Here is a 19516-nt window from a genome sequence, read left to right on the forward strand (position 1 = left end):
TTAGAAAACAGACACTGGCTACTATGAAGTATGGATGGATTATAGGACAAAAGGAGAAGCAAGAACAGGAGGAAATTCCACCAATCCAAGCGAGAGAAGAGGTTGACTTGAATTAGGGTGATAGAGATGGAGAGAAGGGAACCGATTTGGGCAATGTTTTGGAAGTAAAGTTTGCAGGAGTGAGGAAAAGAGGAATCAGATCATTCATAGTTTTTGTTGTTGTTTGATGGATGATTGTGAAATAACAAGTGGGCATGTTTTGGGGTTGAAAGTCAAGAGTTCAATTTTGGCCATAGCCTTTAGAGTTTGAGATGCCCGTTAGACATCCAAGTAGAACTGTTGAGTAGGACACTCGGATATTTGTATGTGGATTTTTAAATAGAGCTGGAAAGAACACATTTTGCCATATCACTAGCACTTTTAAAGCAGAGGACTTGGTGAGATGCCCTAGGGCAGTAGTCGGCAAACTCATTAGTCAACAGATTGGCAAACCGGGCTTGCTTGCTTGCTGGGGAGCTGCATGTGGCTTTTGCTGACCACTGCCCTAGGGGAGAGAATATAGATGAAGAAAAGGAGGCCTAGGTCAGAGGCCTTGTGCACTCAGCACCCTCTGAGAAGAAAAGGAGCCACTGGGGCAGGAAGGAAGTACAGAGGATATGCCGCCAAGGGTGTAAAGGGGAGGCTGGTCAGTCGTGTGGAATATTAGTGAGAGGTCAAGTGAGACAGAACAGAGACGTGACCATTGGGTCTTACTACATGGAGAGCATTGGTGACTTTGACCAGACCACCCGTCTCAGCAGTGGTGGGGTTAGGAAGCCAAAATGGGTGTGTTCAAGAAAGAATGGGAAAGAAGGACACAAACATGGTAAATGATTCCATGTAGTATAATTGTGAAAGGGAGCAGAGGATTGTGGGGCAAGAGAGTCAAAGAGAGATTGTTACCTTAGGAATATGGAAATGAGAGTGATTCATTAGATATTAATGATGGGAGTGTCTGGATATACTATACTGTGTTTCTAGAAGTAGAATTTCTGGGTTAAAGGGTATGTGTAATTTTGATCATTGCCCTCTTAAGATGACACACCAATTTATACACCTGTCAACGATGTGTCCATTTACCCACACCACTGTAAACTGAGTTTTCATGGGCTCAAATACATGCCCATCTGGACTTCACCAATCCTGAGTGTAATGATCACTGGAAGAAATGAAGCTATGTCTTTCCTCTTTCGTTTGCTTTTGTGTTTAGGGCTTATTTTTCTTCTGCAACTGCTCGCTGCTCAGGCAGTGATATTTGAAAGGTCTTTGGGAAATCCAGTCCTGTTTGTCTTTGTAATAGGTCTGAAAGGAAACCTGTTATTCTGGGTGGGCTGTAGAAAATTCTGTACCATTTGGGACATCCTTTGCTCTAGAAAGTCTTCTATCATTCTTTTGTCGAGAATTTGAGGGCAGGGTGTTCACTGCTACCACTAGTACCTAGGAGCTTGGAGTCTGAGCAGCCCTGGAGGTGAGAAATTCTCAACATTGTGGGGTCTTAGCTCAGGTCTGAGTTCCTCACACCAGCTTCATTAGGTAGCCTGGAGTGAATGATTTAAGTCCATAAAAGGATTTATTATAGCTTCTTGGCAGCATTGAGTAGATTTAATTACTTAATCCTGAGAAAGCAGTTTTAGCCAAGCCTTGTGTTCTGAGCTCTTTCAGAAGCCACCTGCGATCTCAGAGGGGACTGTCCAGTTCCTATTGGTGACAGATTTTCCTTCAGACAAAATGTTTTTGTAAAATGGAGACTTTGTTCAAAATATAACTGATTTATCAGAATTTATGGTTTAGAATTGCAGAGCAAGGAAGGAAATGGTGGTATTTATTCCAATGATAGTTTCTGTTCATTACAACTATGCTTTTTAAAAACATGGAGAACTTTGTACCCACACAGAAGCCAACAGAATCATATAAGGAAGCTTTTGTACCTATCACTCAGTCCCACCCTTGTTCAGTTCTAATCCACCCACCTTCCCATCCCATTTATTCTAAAGCAAATCCCAGAAAACATACCATTTCACTTGTAAATGTCTCAGTGATTCATTCTGATGTTTCCAGAATGCCCATCATTTTATCATGTGAAATTTGGCTCCTCTTAATTTTCATTTTTAGGGGATAAAATAGTTATTTTAGAAAGAGATGTTTTAGTCTTCAGCATCTCTCCTAGAATTCCTCCTTTCAATGCAGGTCAGGATATGTCCAATGCACATATGTTATGTGCATTGGACATATCCTGACCTGCATCTGTCCATCGCCATTTGAATGGCAGGTCTCTGGGCCACGAGTGATCTGATGGTCCAGGCCCACCCCGCGCTGGCCGCTCTGAGAAGGGGTATGAATGGCTGCTGTGTCTTCTTAGGAGTGGCTTTAAATTGTTACCTGGGACAACATGAGCTGTCTAAGTTAAAGCTCCTGGGACATCCAGGGACAACAAGCCACAGCTTGAAAGTTCTTCTGGATCCTTTGCCTGCTCAGGAACTTGAACCTGAATTTTTCATGGTGAAATCAGACAGGAGGCCAGGATCACAGAAGCCAGCAGAAAATGAATTGTGTAGAGCAAAGGGCTGTCAAAACACCAGGGCTCTGAGCCATCACCACACTGTTGGCTCGCTCTCTCTCTCTCTCTCTCTCCCTCTCTCTCTCTCTCTCCCCCCCCCCCCCCCGCCCTTGTGGCCAAGGTAAGGGCACCTTTCAGAGAGGCAATAGTCCTCTGCCCTGTTGGCCCTCCCCAGCCCCTGCCCTGTGGCCCGGAGCCCTCCCACCTCCACTGGGACCACTGCACTAGATGTAGGAACAGACTCCCCACTTTGTTGTTTGTAAACCTTACAGGGGCCTCCTGGGGAGATAAAGAGAAAGCGTTTATCTTGGTTTCTGGGTGAAAAGCAATCTTCCCTGAGAGCCAGGGCGGTGAGGAGCCCAGGATGGAACCGCACAGGCCTTAGGAAGGAGACTGGCTGTGCAAGTCCAGACTCGGGGCTGGCGGACACGACGGTGGTTATTGGGAGAGAAAGCAGGAGGGGCTGGAACTTATGACTTAGAGCCCGTAAATCTCTGAGTAAACAGAAAGGCAAGGCTACGAGTTTCTCAATAAACTGCTTGAGATACATGCTCCCAGCAGCGCCTCCTACTGGTGAAGAGCAAGCGCCCTGAAGCCAGGTGCCATCCTGGCTTCACCATGGAGTGCCTTAGAAAGCCGTGTGACTTCTGTGTGCCTCAGCCTAATGAGCGTGAAACTGGGTTGATCATCCCTCATGAGATTTGTGCGGGTGAAATGGGTAACTCCATTTAAATTGTCTAGAACGGTGCTTGGCCAGAGTACGTGCTCATGAATGCTAGTTCCTGTGTATGGACAGAGGGAAGCATGGGTGACTGGGAGCACTAGGAGAGGGTGTTGGGCTTTCTGGGGAGCTGAGGGAAGTCAGGGGGCTTCCTGGGAGGACTGATGCCTGAGCCGAGTGAACTGAGTGTCCAAGGAGCAGAGTGCTAGGTGGGAGCACGGTGGAGCAGGTCAGGTGAGGGAGCACTTCACTGAGCTTAGATTTCACCCAGAGGTGGTGGGGAATCCCCATGAGGTGAAGGAAGGCAGGAGGTCAGCTATGCTTCCTCCTGGGCCCATTTTGAAGAAGGGCGAAGTGGGTGCAGGAGGCAAGTTGGGTCTCTTATTACAGTAATGAAGGCCAAACGTGGCAGGGGCCTGAGCCATTGTGCTTAGGGGTGGAGAGGAGGGAACCGATGGACAGGAGGAGGAGCCAGGAAGAGCATGGCATTCAGGTTTTTAGTGTGTGGCATTGTGAATGGGGGTACTGCTGTGGAAAGCAAAGGAAGATCCCCTCTGGACTAGAGCAGTGAGGGGGCAAAGGGGTAAATATGATCAATCTGATGGGACTTGGGAATTTGAGATGCTGGTGAGTTATCTAATGGAAGACATCCTGTACTCAGTTGATGTATACTCCGCTCTCTCCCAGGTAGGATGTAAAGCGATAATTTAAGGCCCAGCCAGCTTGGCTCAGTGGTTGAGCGTCACCTGTGAACCAGAAGGTCACAGTTAGATTCCCAGTCAGGGTACAAGCTGGGTTGTGGGCTCGATCCCCAATAGGGGTTGTGTAGGAGGCAGCTGATCCATGATTCTCATTACTGATGTTCCCTCTCACTTCCTCTCTGAAATAAAAATATATATTTTTAAATGAAAAATAAAGGGATATGTAAGGACACATAAAATAGTGAATTATTATAAATTAAATACTAGAGAAAGAAGCAAGAAAAACAAGGATGGAATATAAAATGGTGGCGCTGGGACCGGTTTGGCTCAATGGATAGAGCGTCAGCTTGGGGACTGAAGGGTTCCGGGTTCGATTCCGGTCAAGGGCATGTTTCTTGGTTGCGGGCAGATCCCCAGTAGGGGGTGTGCAAGAGGCAGCTGATCGATGACTCTCTCATCGATGTTTCTAACTCTATCTCTCTCCCTTCCTCTCTGTACAAAATCAATAAAATATATTTTTTAAAAAAATGGTGGAGGGAGGTTAATACAAATCACATGGCAGAGAGCAGAAGTCACAGCTGCAGGGTTTAGTTGAGCTCCACTGCTTGAGTTGGCCTGCAGTTTTATGTTTGTTTCTTTGTTTATTTTTGGATGAGTTGTGTGCCTGTTTGTTTATTCAAGTGTAGTCTTCAAATCCAGTGTCCTCAAAAATTAGGATTTATGGCTTTTTCTAAAAATGATTGGTAGTTCTGGAAGCTCTGAGCCATATTCTATCTACTCTGACAACAATTACCTGGATCTAAAGAGCGTGCGCCATGCTCAAGAGGGCATGGGGTCTCCAGTCACAGGCCCCTCAACCTCCAATTGTATCCCCAGCATTGCGGTGGAGTGTCAGTCCCATTTATTATTAGGGACTATTTCTCAGAACTTAATGAAACAAAAATAAGTTGAGATTTTTTTTTCATATCCCCACTCTATTTTGCCTCTCTCCACTACCTGCCTGGCCACAGAGCAGGTTGATGCTCACTGCTGACAACTGTTGCCCATTTTGATCAGTCCTGTCTTGTGCCTGCTGTGAAGCAGTTTGAACATAGCTACCTGCTGTAAGTGTTCGAGCTTATGACAGGTGGTAAAATCATGCAATTGGCCTAGGCCAGTGGTCGGCAAACTCATTAGTCAACAGAGCCAAATATCAACAGTACAACGATTGAAATTTCTTTTGAGAGCCAAATTTTTTAAACAAACTTCTTCTAACTCCACTTCTTCAAAATAGACATGCCCAGGCCGTGGTATTTTGTGGAAGAGCCACACTCAAGGGCCAAAGAGCCACATGTGGCTCTAGAGCCACAGTTTGCTGACCACTGACCTAGGCGATTTCATCTACTGTAATGGTTTTACTTACAAACTATGGTTCCAACTCCCATGTCATTTCCCCAACCCTCACTTGAGACCGTGAGATGCATACCAGTATTGCCTCACTTCCACTCACTAGAGACCCACAACGGTGACATGCCAGGGCTGTGCGTAGCCCAGTCCCTTGCCTCTGACTTTTATACTTACAGCCTCAGGAAGACAAATTAGCTTTCTGCGGCTTTTATTGTTCTTTCTTTAGACTTGAATTGGTTATGGACTGTGCACGTTAAGATGCATTTGTCAGCAAGTATTAGAACAACTAAATAAAAATAGCTTAAGCTTACTTAGGACATTTGTTATACAATATAGAGCAATGGAGAATACCCATATTTAAAGGGCAGGCACTAGAAGACAGGCTCCTGCCGAGGAAAGAACTCAGAGGAAGATGACTTAGAGAGGTTGGAGGACAATCAGCACAGCAAGAGGTCAGAGGAACCAAGAGAGGCTTGTGGAAGGCAGGGGCTAATTGGCGAAGGACACACACATTCTTGAGAAGTAGCCTCGGCACTGTCCCTTCACAATACAATGGTGTTTGTAAATGAGCGAGCACAGGTGTTTTCGGCTCACATTCTTTAAAGAGATGATACATAAGGAACAGTCCTGGTAAGGTGGGAACCTGTAAAGAGAAACATGGCAACTTGGCAGATACACAGACTATTAAAAAATCTAAGAGATGATGCAATCGTAATCAAATAGTTTGTTTCAGCTGGAGAAAGGCAAATGTTTATTTAGCACATGATGTTCATATAATTTAGGAGCCAAATCAAGATAAGAGAAATATGTTATTATTATATAAACTTTGGGATTCAGAGTTGACTAAGATTAAGATATTTGAGTTACTTTTTACCACCATTAATCCATTTCGGAACTGCTGGGGGAAAAGGAGTTAGCATGCTGAAAATGAGCAAACATGTATTCTGGAACCTAGATCTTTTGCATTTATATAGTATTAAAGCCCCCCCCCCCCCCCAAAAAAAAGCAAATAATGCAGGATTTTCTTACTTAGGATTCCCCTTTCCCCCTACTCCCCTACACACACACACACACACACACACACACACAACACAAAGCTTTAGTTATGTGGAGGCAAACACCATACTCCGGGGAATCTAGTGGTCTGGAAAGGTGCAACACAATAGCCTGTGGGACATTGGTGAAGTTTGTAACTTAACCCACAACTGGCAAGTCCAGTCTATCAAGACCAGTTCCCCGCGGAGAGGGGCTCTGATGCTCTCTGGACCCTGGGAGGGCTGCCTGGGCACTTGACCAGCTTAGCAGAGTCTGTATTGAATGAAGAGTTAGGGTCCCTAATTGCAAGCAATGGAAGCTGACTCCAGCTGCTGAGGCAGGGGAGGTATTCCCTGGAATGCACATGAGTGGCTCACAAAACTCTTGTAAGAGCTGTGAAGAAACGATGCTCAAGGTGAATCTCCAGGGAGGATGTCCAAAGCCACACCACAGAACTGGCTGCATGAGAAAACTGGTCCCTCTGTGGCCACCAAGCCCCAGAGGCCATCGTTCACACTACTTTGCAGCCATCGCTCCTGCAGCCAGTGTAGATGCTGTGTCTGCACCAGGATCGCTAACCCCATCTGTGGCAGAAATAGCAGGAGATTGGGCCTCACTACAGACCCAACGTCAGAGACAGAAAACTTGGAGGATGGTCATTTATTGAAAGAGGCTAAAATGGAGTCTCTCCCTGGAGGGCCTACCTGCTCAGCTGCTCACAGTGGGAAGCCGGAAGGGGCTGGTGGAGAGCAGAAGTCACAGCTGCAGGGTTTAGTTGAGCTCTACTGCTTGAGTTGGCCTGCGGGTTTATGTTTGAGCCGAGTGAGCTGAGTGTCCAAGGAGCAGAGTGCTAAGTGGGAGCACGGTGGAGCAGAATTTTGGAATTCTGGTTGCATATCATGCAGTCAGACTCACAGCAAATGTGAGCTTTGGAAATATTAAGCAGATGTTGTTCAGGTGACATTAAAGAGTGACAAAGCAACGCTACTTGGTGATCTGAGGAGACGCTTTCAGAAGCAGAGACATTGGTTATTGGTTACACAGTGATTTTTTTTTTTTTTTTAAGCCCTGTGTTATTTCTGTGAGATTATTCACCGAGGTCGCTGGTAGAGAAGACATTGTTACAACATTTGCATTATTCACCGAGGTCGCTGGTAGAGAAGACATTGTTACAACATTTGCATTCCTGCCTGCGGAGGAGAAGGAGGAGAAGGTGCTGTGGGAAGCAGGAAACAACCTGCTCTAAGAGCTGGGCTTGTGTGTCCCGAGGCCACACAGGGAATTGCACCACTCCCACCTTTATCTCTGAGAACTGCTCATGGAAGGAACAGTTTATTTACATTGCACCATTATTATAGTCCTGTGGAAAAAAAACAAAACAACTTCTTCTAAGGGGCTCACACAGCTCAGCAGGCTGGTGCTGGCTGTTGGCCAGAGGCCTAAGTTCTTTGCCACGCGGTTTTTTGGTGTCCTCCTAACATGGCCGCCGACCACCCCCAGAGTGTGTGGTCCAAGAGGAAGCAAAGCAGAAGCCACACGTCTTTTATGTCTTAGTCTCCCAAGTCACACGCAGTATCCTATGGGTAACGCAAGTCAGCCCTCAGTGTAGGAGATGACGCCAGGTGTGAATGCGGGAGACCAGGATCCCTGGGGGCTGTTCTGAAGGCTGGCTACCCCTGGGATCTGTCTCAGCATCATTGCAGAGACGGGGTGTGGTTTCAGCTGACGATGGAAGGGGAATTGTTGGCATTGCTAAGAGCTAGTCCTGACAATAAATGAGCTAAAATGAAGACCTGGGGCATAGATGCATGCCACTAGCCCAAATACGTTCTACCTGCTTACGATCATGGAGTTCATGTGACTGGCTAGGGTGCAGATCAATTCACCCACCTCCTTGGGCCCAAGAATAAATCTGGGCAACTAATAAGCGTTACTGTTCTGCTGCTTGGCCATCATGTGAGTGACTCAGTTTCACTCTCTGTTTTCAGCCGAAGAGTTTGCAATTGATTTCAGGGTTGAACAGCCTCCGTGATTAGGAAGTATATTTATTACTTTATTTTGTTTAGATTATTTTTTATCTGATTTTAGCAGTGCAAAAAGCAAGTGGCGGCTTCCCCTCAATGTGATCCTCCATATACTAAACCCCATTATTACGTGAACTCTCTTCCCCCGGTGAAATAATTCCAGTTTCCTGAATGTTTCTCTCATCCCCAGGGATGAGAAGTGTGTGTGTGTGTAAACACTTTTTATTAAGGAAAAATGTACACTTTTGGCCTGTTTGATGTATGTGTGAAACAATGTTGTCCACAACAAACGGGAATTTTATTTTGCTGAGTTGTTCTAACAAAAGAAAAAAGAAAAAATGTAAACTTATAGAAAGTAGAATTGTCTGAAGAACTCCACGGACCCAGCGCCAGCTTCAACAGTCAGATGACCCAGGGCCCTTGTGGTGTGTTGGCTTCTCCACCCTCCCACCACTTCCCACATCCGATTATCTTGAAGCAAATGGCAGAAATCTTCTCGTTCCACCCAGGGAAGTAAAAGTTTGACTGGCGAAAGGAAACTCTTGCCTTTGTAGGTCCTCTTCTCTCTGACTCTCAGCTTCAGTGAGCAGGGAAAGGGAAAGGGAAAAGGAAAGGGAGCCTGCGGCTCATCCAGCGCAGGAGTCATCGTGTAAGGGAAGGAGAAAGGACCGCTCCTTCCTGCAGCCCTGGAGGCTGACACTGACTGTCCTGACAGAAATGTGGGACACATTCCCTAACCCTGTTTTCCCGGCCCACAGGGTGAGGAGGAAAGTGTGCAATCACGGTTCTCTTTGAAGTGCCTGGAGGGACCTCTGCCCTTCATTATCTGAACTGTTTTCTGAGGGATGAGAAGCCCGCACACCTGCCCGCTCACACATACAAATGCACACACTGAGCCTTAAACTAATTTTGGAATAATAAAAAAAAAAATCCGAGGAAGGAACTTCAAGGTACTTAGCCCAAGGCTGTTATTTCCCTGTAGTGAAAAAGGAGGTCCACCCAGCACAGGGGCTGGGCGGGGGGGGGGGGGGGGGGTTGCTTTATTATTTGATAGCATTCCACAATGTATTCTTCAGTACTACTCGGGGCATTTGTCCTTATAATCTTTTGCAGACCTGGGCCAGTGCTTGCTACTTAATAAATAGTGTGTGTGAAAAAGGCTTTGTAAACTGGATAGGAAAGTCAGTGAGCATTACAGCCAAATCAACATTTGGGTGGTTCAAATGCTTTTTGTCAATTTTATAACTTTTAAAGTACTTCATTAAAAAATTGTCTTAAATATATTTTTATTGATTTCAGAGAGGAAGAGAGAGGGAGAGAGAGATAGAAACATCAATGATGAGAGAGAGTCATTGATTGGCTGCCTCCTGCATGCCCCCCACTGGGGATTGAGCCAGTAACCCAGACATGTGCCCTTGATGGGAATCGAACCTGGGACCCTTCATTCCGCAGGCCGATGCTCTATCCACTGAGCCAAACCAGCTAGGGCAAAAAATATTTTTTAATTAACAATGTTAATTAAAAAATATTTTAATTAACAATGTTAATGTTGACATTATTGCAGGTGCTTCCCTTTTCCCCTATTTCCCCCTTCCCCCTCCCTTGTCCTTCACCCCATTATTGTCCATGTACATGAATATGCATATATGTTCTTTAGCTTTTCCCCTCACCTTCTTTATTCAGTCACCCCCATTCCCCTCCCCTCAGGCATCGTCAGTCTGTTCCATGCATCCATGCTTCTGGTTCCATTTTGTTTGCACTCTGGCCCTCACCCCAAGGCATCTGTTCCCGGGAACTGCTGGCAGGCTCAGGCACCTGGTTGTCTCTAGCCGGAGAAGGGTGGCAGTCCTGTCCCACTTGGTAGGACGGCCTGCTTTTCACGTATCTCCTTCCTTTCAGGCTCCGTGGTCCAAGCCCTGAAAGCTCTCCTCCTGGCTCCCACCTGTGGATTTGTGCTAGCTTTCTTTTTTTCTAAAAGAATCCTTACTTTCAGAGCCCCCGGATCTGAGATTTCCATTTCTCTCATTCTTTGTACACTATCTTGGGTAAATTGTATCTCTTAGCCCTCAGGCTTATGATTCACGCCAGAAATTAAAAAGTAAAGTGTAATAATTAATAGAGTAAGTGAGGTGCTATGGGGACCTTCTGTGCTATGAACAGGTGTGTCCCCCAACCCTCCCTGGAATTTAGTCACCTGTAGATATATGTCCCTAGCCTGAAAGAGTCATTTAGAGCCTTTTGACACGATCTTTGTTTCTGAAAGGGTCCTGACGGACAGCGGCTGGGCCTGGCTCACATCACAGGCCCAGAAGGGTCACTTAAACACTCTCAAGCATGTTCTGGAAATTAGAGGGCTTCCAGATGCACTCCCGAAGCCTGACACTAGGGGGCAGCATGTGCAAAGGAAATAGCTCTATCACCAGAGGCTATTTTTTTCTGTTGATTTTTAGAGAGAGTGAAAGGGAGGGGGAGAGACACACAGAGAGAAACATCAATGTGAGAGAGACACATCAGTTGGTTGCCTCGCCACCAGTGCCAGAATGGAGCCTGAAACTGAGGCATGTGCCTTTGACCAGAATTGAACCCCAGACTCTTTAGTCTGCAGACAGGCTCTATCCACTGAGCCAAATTGGCTAAGGCGTTAGCTCTGCTTTTAAAGCCAAGCAGTAACCAACTGGAAACTACCTTGTTTTTGCACCTCAAGAACAAAGGATGTAGAGGCCATATTCTCATCTTTCAAATCAGATTAGCATATTACAATTGTTATTGATGTACAGTTGACTTATATTGTTTTTGAGTGTACAATATAGTGATTTGATATATATCCACATTACAAAATGATTACTACTATAAGTCTTAGTTATCTTCTATCACCATACAAAGTTATTACAGCATTACTGACTATATTCCCTATGCTGTTATATTACCTCACTGTGACTTATTTATTTTATAACTGGAAGTTTGTATCTCTTAATACCCTTCAACTTTTTTCATCCATGGTCCTTCTCCCCCTGCCCACCAAATCCCTTTTGCAATCACCAAGTTTGTTCTCTGTATCCATGAATCAGTTTCTGCTTTGTTTGTTTTGTTTTTTCAGGTTCCACATATAAGTGAAATTATATGGAATTTATCTTTGTCTGACTTATTTCATTTAGCATAATACTCTCCATGTCCATTCCATTCATATTGTTACAAATAGAAGTTTAATTCCTTTTTATGGTTGAGTAATATTCCATTTTAAATATGTATAAATATCACATCTTATTTATCTATTCATCAATCAATGGACACTTAGGCTGCTTCTATATCTTGATTATTATAAATAACTAGAGTCCTGGTGCATAAAATTTGTGCACTTGACCGGGGGGGGGGGGGTAGCCTGGCCTGTGCCCTCTCACAGTGTGGGAGCCAAATGATCGATTGCCCCAAAGAGGTAGCCCCCACCTATCCATCTGGGATTTCTTGATGGATTGCCCCAAAGGAGCCAGGGGGGCCCATCTCCGAAACTCCGCACGCAGCGTCAAACCCCTGCCCACCCACGTGTGCCTTCTGTGCACGCAGCCTCCTGGTGATGGATTGTGGGATTATGAGGGCATCACAGCATGAGGGCGTAATGACCACCTAGGCTATTATTAGTATAGATGCTGCAGAACATAGGGGTGCATATGTAGACAACAATTTTAAATATCTATTCTATCAAGAGGTTTGCCTGCCAACTGAATGCTTCAAATAAATTAATTTATGGTTGAATATAATTTAAATATAATACTGCTGCCAGCTGGTGTGGCTCCACAGTTGAGCGTCCACCTAGGAATCAAGAGGTCACTGGTTTGATTCCTGGTCAAGGCATATGCCCTAGGTTGTGGGCTTGATCCACAGTCGGGTCCGTGCAGGAGGCAGCCAATCGATGACTTGTTCTCTCATCTAATGTACACGGTGGGCACCAAGCCTCGCTTACGCCGTTGGGGCAGCAGCTCACATCCGCTCCTTCTGGTGATTAAAAACAGGCTTGAGGCACTTCCATTTGAATCTCTTGTCTCGGTGATTTTCATCTTCCTGGAACAGGTGTGCTGAGGTGGAAACCTGGGTTATACAGGCCCGTGATTTCATCGTAAACACCTGTAGGCAGAGCTGTGCCTTGGCGGAACCAGTAAGAAGTTAGGTGTTTTCTGCCTCTTATTGTTTATCTTCAGCCCGTGTTTAATGTGGCTCTGTACTTGTTGTCTGGTTGCTGGCTTGCGAACACAGCACTGCTCCGTTTTAATGGACGTGTCCGTGTTTCCCCCCCGGAGTTTGGCGGCCTGCACGGGCAGTGTCAGTGCTGCTACCAACCTGCCCGCCGGCTGGCAAGGGCCACGGACACCATGATTGGAATCTGCCACCGCTACTCCTGCCAGGAAGGGGGCAGATTCAGGGTCAACCAGGGGGAACGAAGATGCTCCTGCAGAGAGAGCCCACCGAACGCCTCCCGGTGAGTCCCAGCTCCCCTGCCCCTTCGGTCCAGGCAGGCGAGGTGCACCTCCAGGACAGCCTCTGGGCACCTCGTGTCCCGTGCCCCTGCCACAGACACAGCGCCATTTACATGGAGACTGGCAACAGGAGCAAACAGGAGGACCTTTGTTTTCTGTGCACAGTGTCCGTGTATGGCCTTCCCTGTATCACCTGTGGGTTTGCAAGTATTGTCAATTCTATGTGAGGCTCTCCTCATTTCTCAGCATCCTGAGCAGCAAAGCTGTAGCTAGTTATAGTTATAGAACTAGTAACTATAACTATAGCTAGTTATTCCTGGAGCTTTGTCCAGGTGACTGTAAATTAGTAATTGTTTTTTTTTTTTTGGGGGGGGGGGTGTCAGAAATGAAGCCTGGGGTACCTAATGTTGTGGCAGCAAATTTTCTAACGAATAACCAATACTCGGAAAGCTTTGCCAGCCGAGCACAGGCTGATAGGGATTGGTGGAAAGGTTGTGTCTGGCCAGGAACCAGCTGGGTAGCAGACTGATTCACATCTCAAGATGGAGTTAGTTTAATAAATCTACACATGAAACCTTAGAGTGCAGTGTTTGGGGTCTCCTCGAGGTTTAAAACTCTTGGTTCTGATGTTTACGGGGCTGCTCAAGTGGACTTGAGCAGGATGTACTGCCCTTGCATGGTGCCATTCTGTACAAATCCCGCATTAAGACTACAGTGACTGTCTTTACAACAGTCTTCTTCCCACCCTCTATGGGAAAAACAAGTAAAAAAATTTTAACTAATTTTTTAGGAACTTATTTTTGGGTTCCAAATAACAGTTTTATTTTTATTACATTGATAGAGCAAATTGCACTATTTATATTTTTTCTAAAACTTCTTTTATTAAAGTATATTTGATATATAACATTGTATTGTATTAGTTTTAGGTATACAACATAGTGATTCAATATTTGCATATAGTATCAAATGATCACCACAATAAGTCTGGTTACCATCTGCCACCATACATAGTTACAAACTTTGTTTTCCTTGTTATGAGAACTTTTAAGATCTTAGCAACTCTCAAATATTCAATATAGTATTGTTAACTATAGTCCCATGCTGTATGCTAATATTGTAGTTCTTCAAAATACTGTAAGGTTTGAGATGCAGGAAACTGACCACCAAGATATTTTAAAGTAAAGTTTATTCCCCAGTAATGAGCAGGACTCATTATGGAGGTAGAGAAATCAGAATTGAAGGGGTTGGGGAGGGGGGATGGACCCAGCCGGGCTGCCGCCTGGACATGGAGGACCAGCAACACGTGGCTGGTCTGGGGCTCTTTTTAAGGGGAGGAACAAGAGAGGGTTGGACCCAGGGCAGAACAGGAAGGGGTGGGCTCCAGGACACTTTGGCACGTGCTGATTGGTAGTTCAATGTCTTGGGGATGTCTCTGTGGCAGATGCCAGTAATGTCATAACTGACATCTGTCAGTTGGGAGGAGGGAGAACCTTATAAATGCCTTTTTAGTGATTTTAGAATTCCCCAGGATTTTTTTTTTCCCCCTTCAAATTCAGTTTGGCTACTATATTATCTAAGATTTAGAATAAAAGGCTCAGTTGGTCAGACTTACACCTTGATCCATTCAAGTGAAATTTATAATTGTTTTTGATGAAGTTGATTTTGATCAATTTAAGTTTCCAACCATTTAACGGCTGGCAGCTAATGAGAGGGAGGTGAGGAAATCCTGGAAGAAATGAACTCCTTCTAGAATCTCATCGGCCCCTGATCAGAGGAAGGGAGGGGGCCTCCCAGCCCTGTCCTCTCCGGGCCCTGCTCTCGGTGGGCTCTGTGCTTTACTCTCCACCCATAGCTGCCATCATTTTGTCAGGTCTACCCTTTACCGGGTGCCTCTTTTTTGGTCAGGCGTTGTGCTCAGTAAGGCTGCCAGACAAAATAGTGTATGTCCCACACAATATACTTTAAAAAAAGTATTCATTGTTCATCAGAAATTCACATTTAACTAAGTGTGAATTCACATTTAACTAAGCAGTGTCCTGCTTTTTTATCTGTTAAATATAGCAATCTAATGCTAAGCACATTTAAAAGTATGTTGACCTATCCCTCAAGTTTGTAGGGAGATTTCATTCTTCCCATTTATATATACGAAATATTAATGATGTTAAATGATTTGTTCAGAGTCCCACTGTTGGTCACTGGTAGAACTGCTCACACTGTCCCTTTTTGGCTGCAAAACCTTCTTTCCATGTTCCCTACCTGCCTTCCTCCCCGAGTCCTAACCCTTGATCTGTGATGTGGTGTAGTGAGTGCATTTTCAGCATCAGCCGCTGGCTCTGGCTCCTGATGAGCTCCTGTTTGATCTCCTGAGTGTTTAGGTCTGAGCCAGAAGTACGTGGCCCTGGGGCAAAGTGCTAGACTCATTTAGAATCTGTGCCTGGTTCAAACCTTCCTGCAAATGGCCCTTTGGAAATTGTCCTTAGGTGCTAGCAATGAAAATAAAAAAATTTAATATAGTAGGTAAAAGGAAGATGCAATTTCACTTGTCGTTATGAATCTCAAAGCCTTGGAGTTAGACATTTTCTTTTTCCTTTTTGTGCCAAAGGACCCTCAGTTGGTGAATAAGCTAATGCAGGACCTGGGCACCAATAAGGACAACGAAGTGGATTTTAATGAATTTGTGATCAGGGTGGCATCCCTGACAGTTGATTGTAGAACAACTGAAGAAGAAAGGAAAGTAGAGATAAGCAGAAAGCTAATCTAAGGGCAGAAATATATCCAAAGTTAATTACTCATTATTCATTTAAAGTATGGAGGTGTCATTTTGGAAGTGGGCACCTGTGAATTAGTTCTTACTGAAGTGTACTCCCTTTTGAAGAATATAAGATGACATAAAGACATAGGCACAGAGAGGGGCAGGGAGAAGGGGAGAGAGGAGGGAGACACTAAGAAAGAACATTCCCTAGGGCTCTGGAAGAAAGGATTGCCATCCGACTGCCTCAGGTCAAAGGTCTTGGGCAATTTATTTAACTTCTTTAAGCCTCATTTTTCTGGCATGTCTCAACTAGGGGCACTTATTGAACATTAAGATTTCCAGGCCCAAACCCAGTCTAAATGAATCAGAAAGGAGGAGGATTGGTGAGAATCTGCACTAGGTGAATATTATGCACCCTTAAGCTGCAAAACTAGAATTCTGGTGGTTAAAATAGTGAGTGCCTAGAATATCATAAGTGCTCAGTAAGTGGTAATCATGAAGATGAAAATGGTGTAATGGTGATAATTAGGCTTGAGATTTCTCCCCTTCTCCAGACCCCTTGCTCTATATTAACACAAATTGTCCTATGGCAGTTGTCGAGCCTACATTCCACAACACATGGGTTTTACTCAACCTATACTGTCAAGTTGGCACCAGGGCGGGCTGTGTGTGTGTGTGTGTGTGTGTGTGTGTGTGTGTGTCATTATTTGATGCAGCTGGTCCTGAGGTCAACCATGGCATCACTTCTCTGGTTTTTCTGCTTTTCTGGGCCTGGAGCTGAAATCCAATGGAGGCCTAGATGTTATCTCTAGGGAGGAAAGATCAGGGAGTCTAAACCAAATGACCAGTGGTATAAAAGGTCAGGGGATCTAAACCGAATGACCAGCCATATGCTAGGGGAGAAAAGGTCACCCTGGGGGGCAGGGTCCCACCTACATTGTCCTTTGCTTGGCTCTCAGGCTTTCCACCCTGGTGACCTTCAGCATCTGGCTCATCGTCCTTGCTCCACTCATGTCTTTTTAACTCCCTAGCACAGTGGCATTACAGGCGATTTTAATGTTATCTTTATACTTTTATCTAACTTATGATGTTTAAAAGGTAATTTTAAAAAGCGCTGTTATATAGTATACTTTTATTAGAAAATTTCCACTACTCTAGGTTTCATGTCTTTATTCTTCCCTTACACCACCTTACCAGCTAAAATGTCCTTTTCTCTCACATCACTTCCCCAGCCATGCTTTGCTCTTACCACACCCCTCTCCGAGCTGATTTTCTTTTCTTTCTAACTCTAGGACCTACCACAGCACCAAAAAATCAGAAAAGTTAAGTACATGTGTTTTTGTTGTTATTGTTATCAATCCTCACAGGAGGGTATTTTTTCCATGGATCTTTTTTAGAGAGGGTGAGTGCCGGAGGTCTTGTCCAGCATATTGAAGGGTTCAGGAATCTGGAAAAGGGGCTGCTGTAAATTATTAAAGAGTCCAGAGATGAAACATAATTTTGGAAGGCATTTTGGGGAGCCAGAAAAAGACTTTGCTAAAGGACCCAAGTTCTCCCCTTCTCCAGACCCCTTGCTCTTTATTAACACAAATTGTCCGAAGGCAAGGTAGATATATACATCAAAGGCCAAGGTTTGGTATACAGAATCCATTGTCAGATTGGGGGAACTGCCTTTGGATGTTCAGGTGTTTGGCCAGCAGGAGGCAATAACACGTAGATTGAAATGCCCTCAGCTGTCCAGCAACAAGCAATCATTTATGAATCCTTTTCAGGTTTGGGAAAATGCCCTCAGCCATTCCAGGGCATTTTCAGCCCTACTGACATGCTGGAATTAGCTTCCAATAGTTGAAAAGGGGAGAGGGAGAGAGAGAAGAAAACATCAATATGAGAGAGATACATTGATTGGTTGCTTTCTGCACATGCCCCAACCAGAGGCCAGGGAACTAACCTGCAATGCAAGTATGTGCCCTTGATTGGGAACTGATCCTTGGGTGTGCAGGTTGATACTGGGCACACTGGCCAGGGCAGCACATGCTTTTTGAAATGAACCTAGCGTGAGAATGCCAATGATTTTCTTTGTTCACATCATCACCATTATAAAGCTTTCCCACTGGGCAGTCATAGCGCCAACCAAATGACAGAGCCATCTGCCCCTTCACTGAGCGAGAGAAAATACCATGTGCTGGTCCCTGGAGTTCCACAGGGATAAACAAGAAATAATCTTTTTAAAGGGGCTCTTGGCAAATACTCCTATATATAATTCCCAAATGATAGAAATATGGTCGTCAAATATTATCTAGTAGTGTGGTAGGCAGTATGAGATAGGCTAGTAAGCCAGGACAATTAGAATAGGGAAACTGAGACAGCTAGTTAAGCAGCAGTTTGCAGCCATCTAGTAAATTCTATCTTCCCTAAACCAAGGACACTTAAGAGCAAATGGTTTATACTTCTCCCCAGCCAGGGGGTAAATACCGGTACCTTAAATCACCAGACTCAGGGAGATAGCAGAAATCTAACTAGTGCCATTTGCCAGCCACACCCAAGGACAGATGAAGTTAAGGTAATAAATCTCATTTTGGCACATCAGCATAAACTGATGAATATTCTATTGAGATCCTCCCCTAAGATCATCCCTAATCTCCCAAACTTTTTAAAAAATATATATTTTATTGATTTTTTACAGAGAGGAAGGGAGAGAGATAGAGAGGTAGAAACATCGATGAGAGAGAAACATCGACCAGCTGCCTCTTGCACACACCCTACCGGGGATGTGCCCGCAACCAAGGTACATGCCCCTGACCAGAATCGAACCTGGGACCTTTCAGTCCACAGACCGAGGCTCTACCACTGAGCCAAACCGGTTTCAGCTAATCTCCCAAACCTTTAAAGCCCTCAAAATGAAGGTCCCAGCATGCTCTCCACGGGCCCTTCCTTGGCCTTTACAATTTGTTTCCTAAGCCCATTTCTTCCACAAATTACTTCTTCTACCTCAAATTAATGTTCTCTTATAGTTTGAGTCTGGGCTCTGAATTCTTTCCTAGCCAAAACTCAAGTACCCAGGCTGCTGAATCCAGGTCTGGTCTGACCCCACTGGTCTAATACCTGGTGCCATTCCCACCTCTGCCAATAGTACCATCAAAGAACAAGTGAAAGTTAAGGCCCAAGAATACTTTAAAACCCCTGATGTCCACCGAAGCAGTTTCAATTTTAGAGGCTCTTTTTCCATACAACATTAGCACACACTTACTACCTTGGGAAATTAGTACATTTTAACAAATCGTGTGAATGCAATGGCATGGGCCACAAATGCATCTGATATCTTGTTCATTAAGTTGTAGTGAAGGTATGGTTTTTTGGAAGATAATTTAAAAACAAACAATATCCTGGGATTTTTTTTTTTCTTAAAAAAAAAAAAAAAAGGCTTCTCATTCCCACCTTTTCCAATCCCTCCCAGCCCCTGGTTGAGAAATCTAAGGCTGTTCTGATAGCTTACCTCAGGGGTGAGGAACCTTTTTTTTTTTTTGCCAAGGGCCATTGGGATATTCATAACATCATTCATGGGTCATACAAAATGATCAACTTAAAAAAAAAAAAAAAAAAGATCAACTTAAAAATAAAAATTAGCCTGCTATATTTGGTCAAACATTTATTTAACTCACCTCTAGTGCCTTGGTCAGACCAAATGATTTCTCCCATCTGATGTTCCCCACCCCTGTCTTACCTGAAGGATTCCTCCTCTATCCCTCCTGGTCCTATTTCCTTGCTTTATCTTCATCTCACTTCTAGACATCAGATGATTTGGTTTATGTGAGATCATCAAATTTCTGCTATG

The 19516-nt window shown here is 44.7% G+C and overlaps 2 protein-coding genes across 2 annotated transcripts in view; both read left to right on the forward strand.

The window, feature by feature from the left end:
* The window catches only part of CRHBP (corticotropin releasing hormone binding protein), an 87561-nt gene that overhangs the window by 38924 nt on the left and 29121 nt on the right, over positions 1-19516 (forward strand). The gene's annotated exons all lie outside the window — the stretch shown is intronic.
* Positions 12828-15693, forward strand: S100Z (S100 calcium binding protein Z; the record flags this gene model as incomplete). The annotated part of the gene is given in 3 exon segments (XM_084880843.1): positions 12828-12891; positions 12894-12934; positions 15535-15693. Coding segments are annotated over 3 exon segments (264 nt in total).

Source organism: Pipistrellus hanaki (assembly GCF_964339955.1).
Source record: "Pipistrellus hanaki genome assembly, chromosome: 4".
NCBI lineage: Eukaryota > Metazoa > Chordata > Mammalia > Chiroptera > Vespertilionidae > Pipistrellus > Pipistrellus hanaki.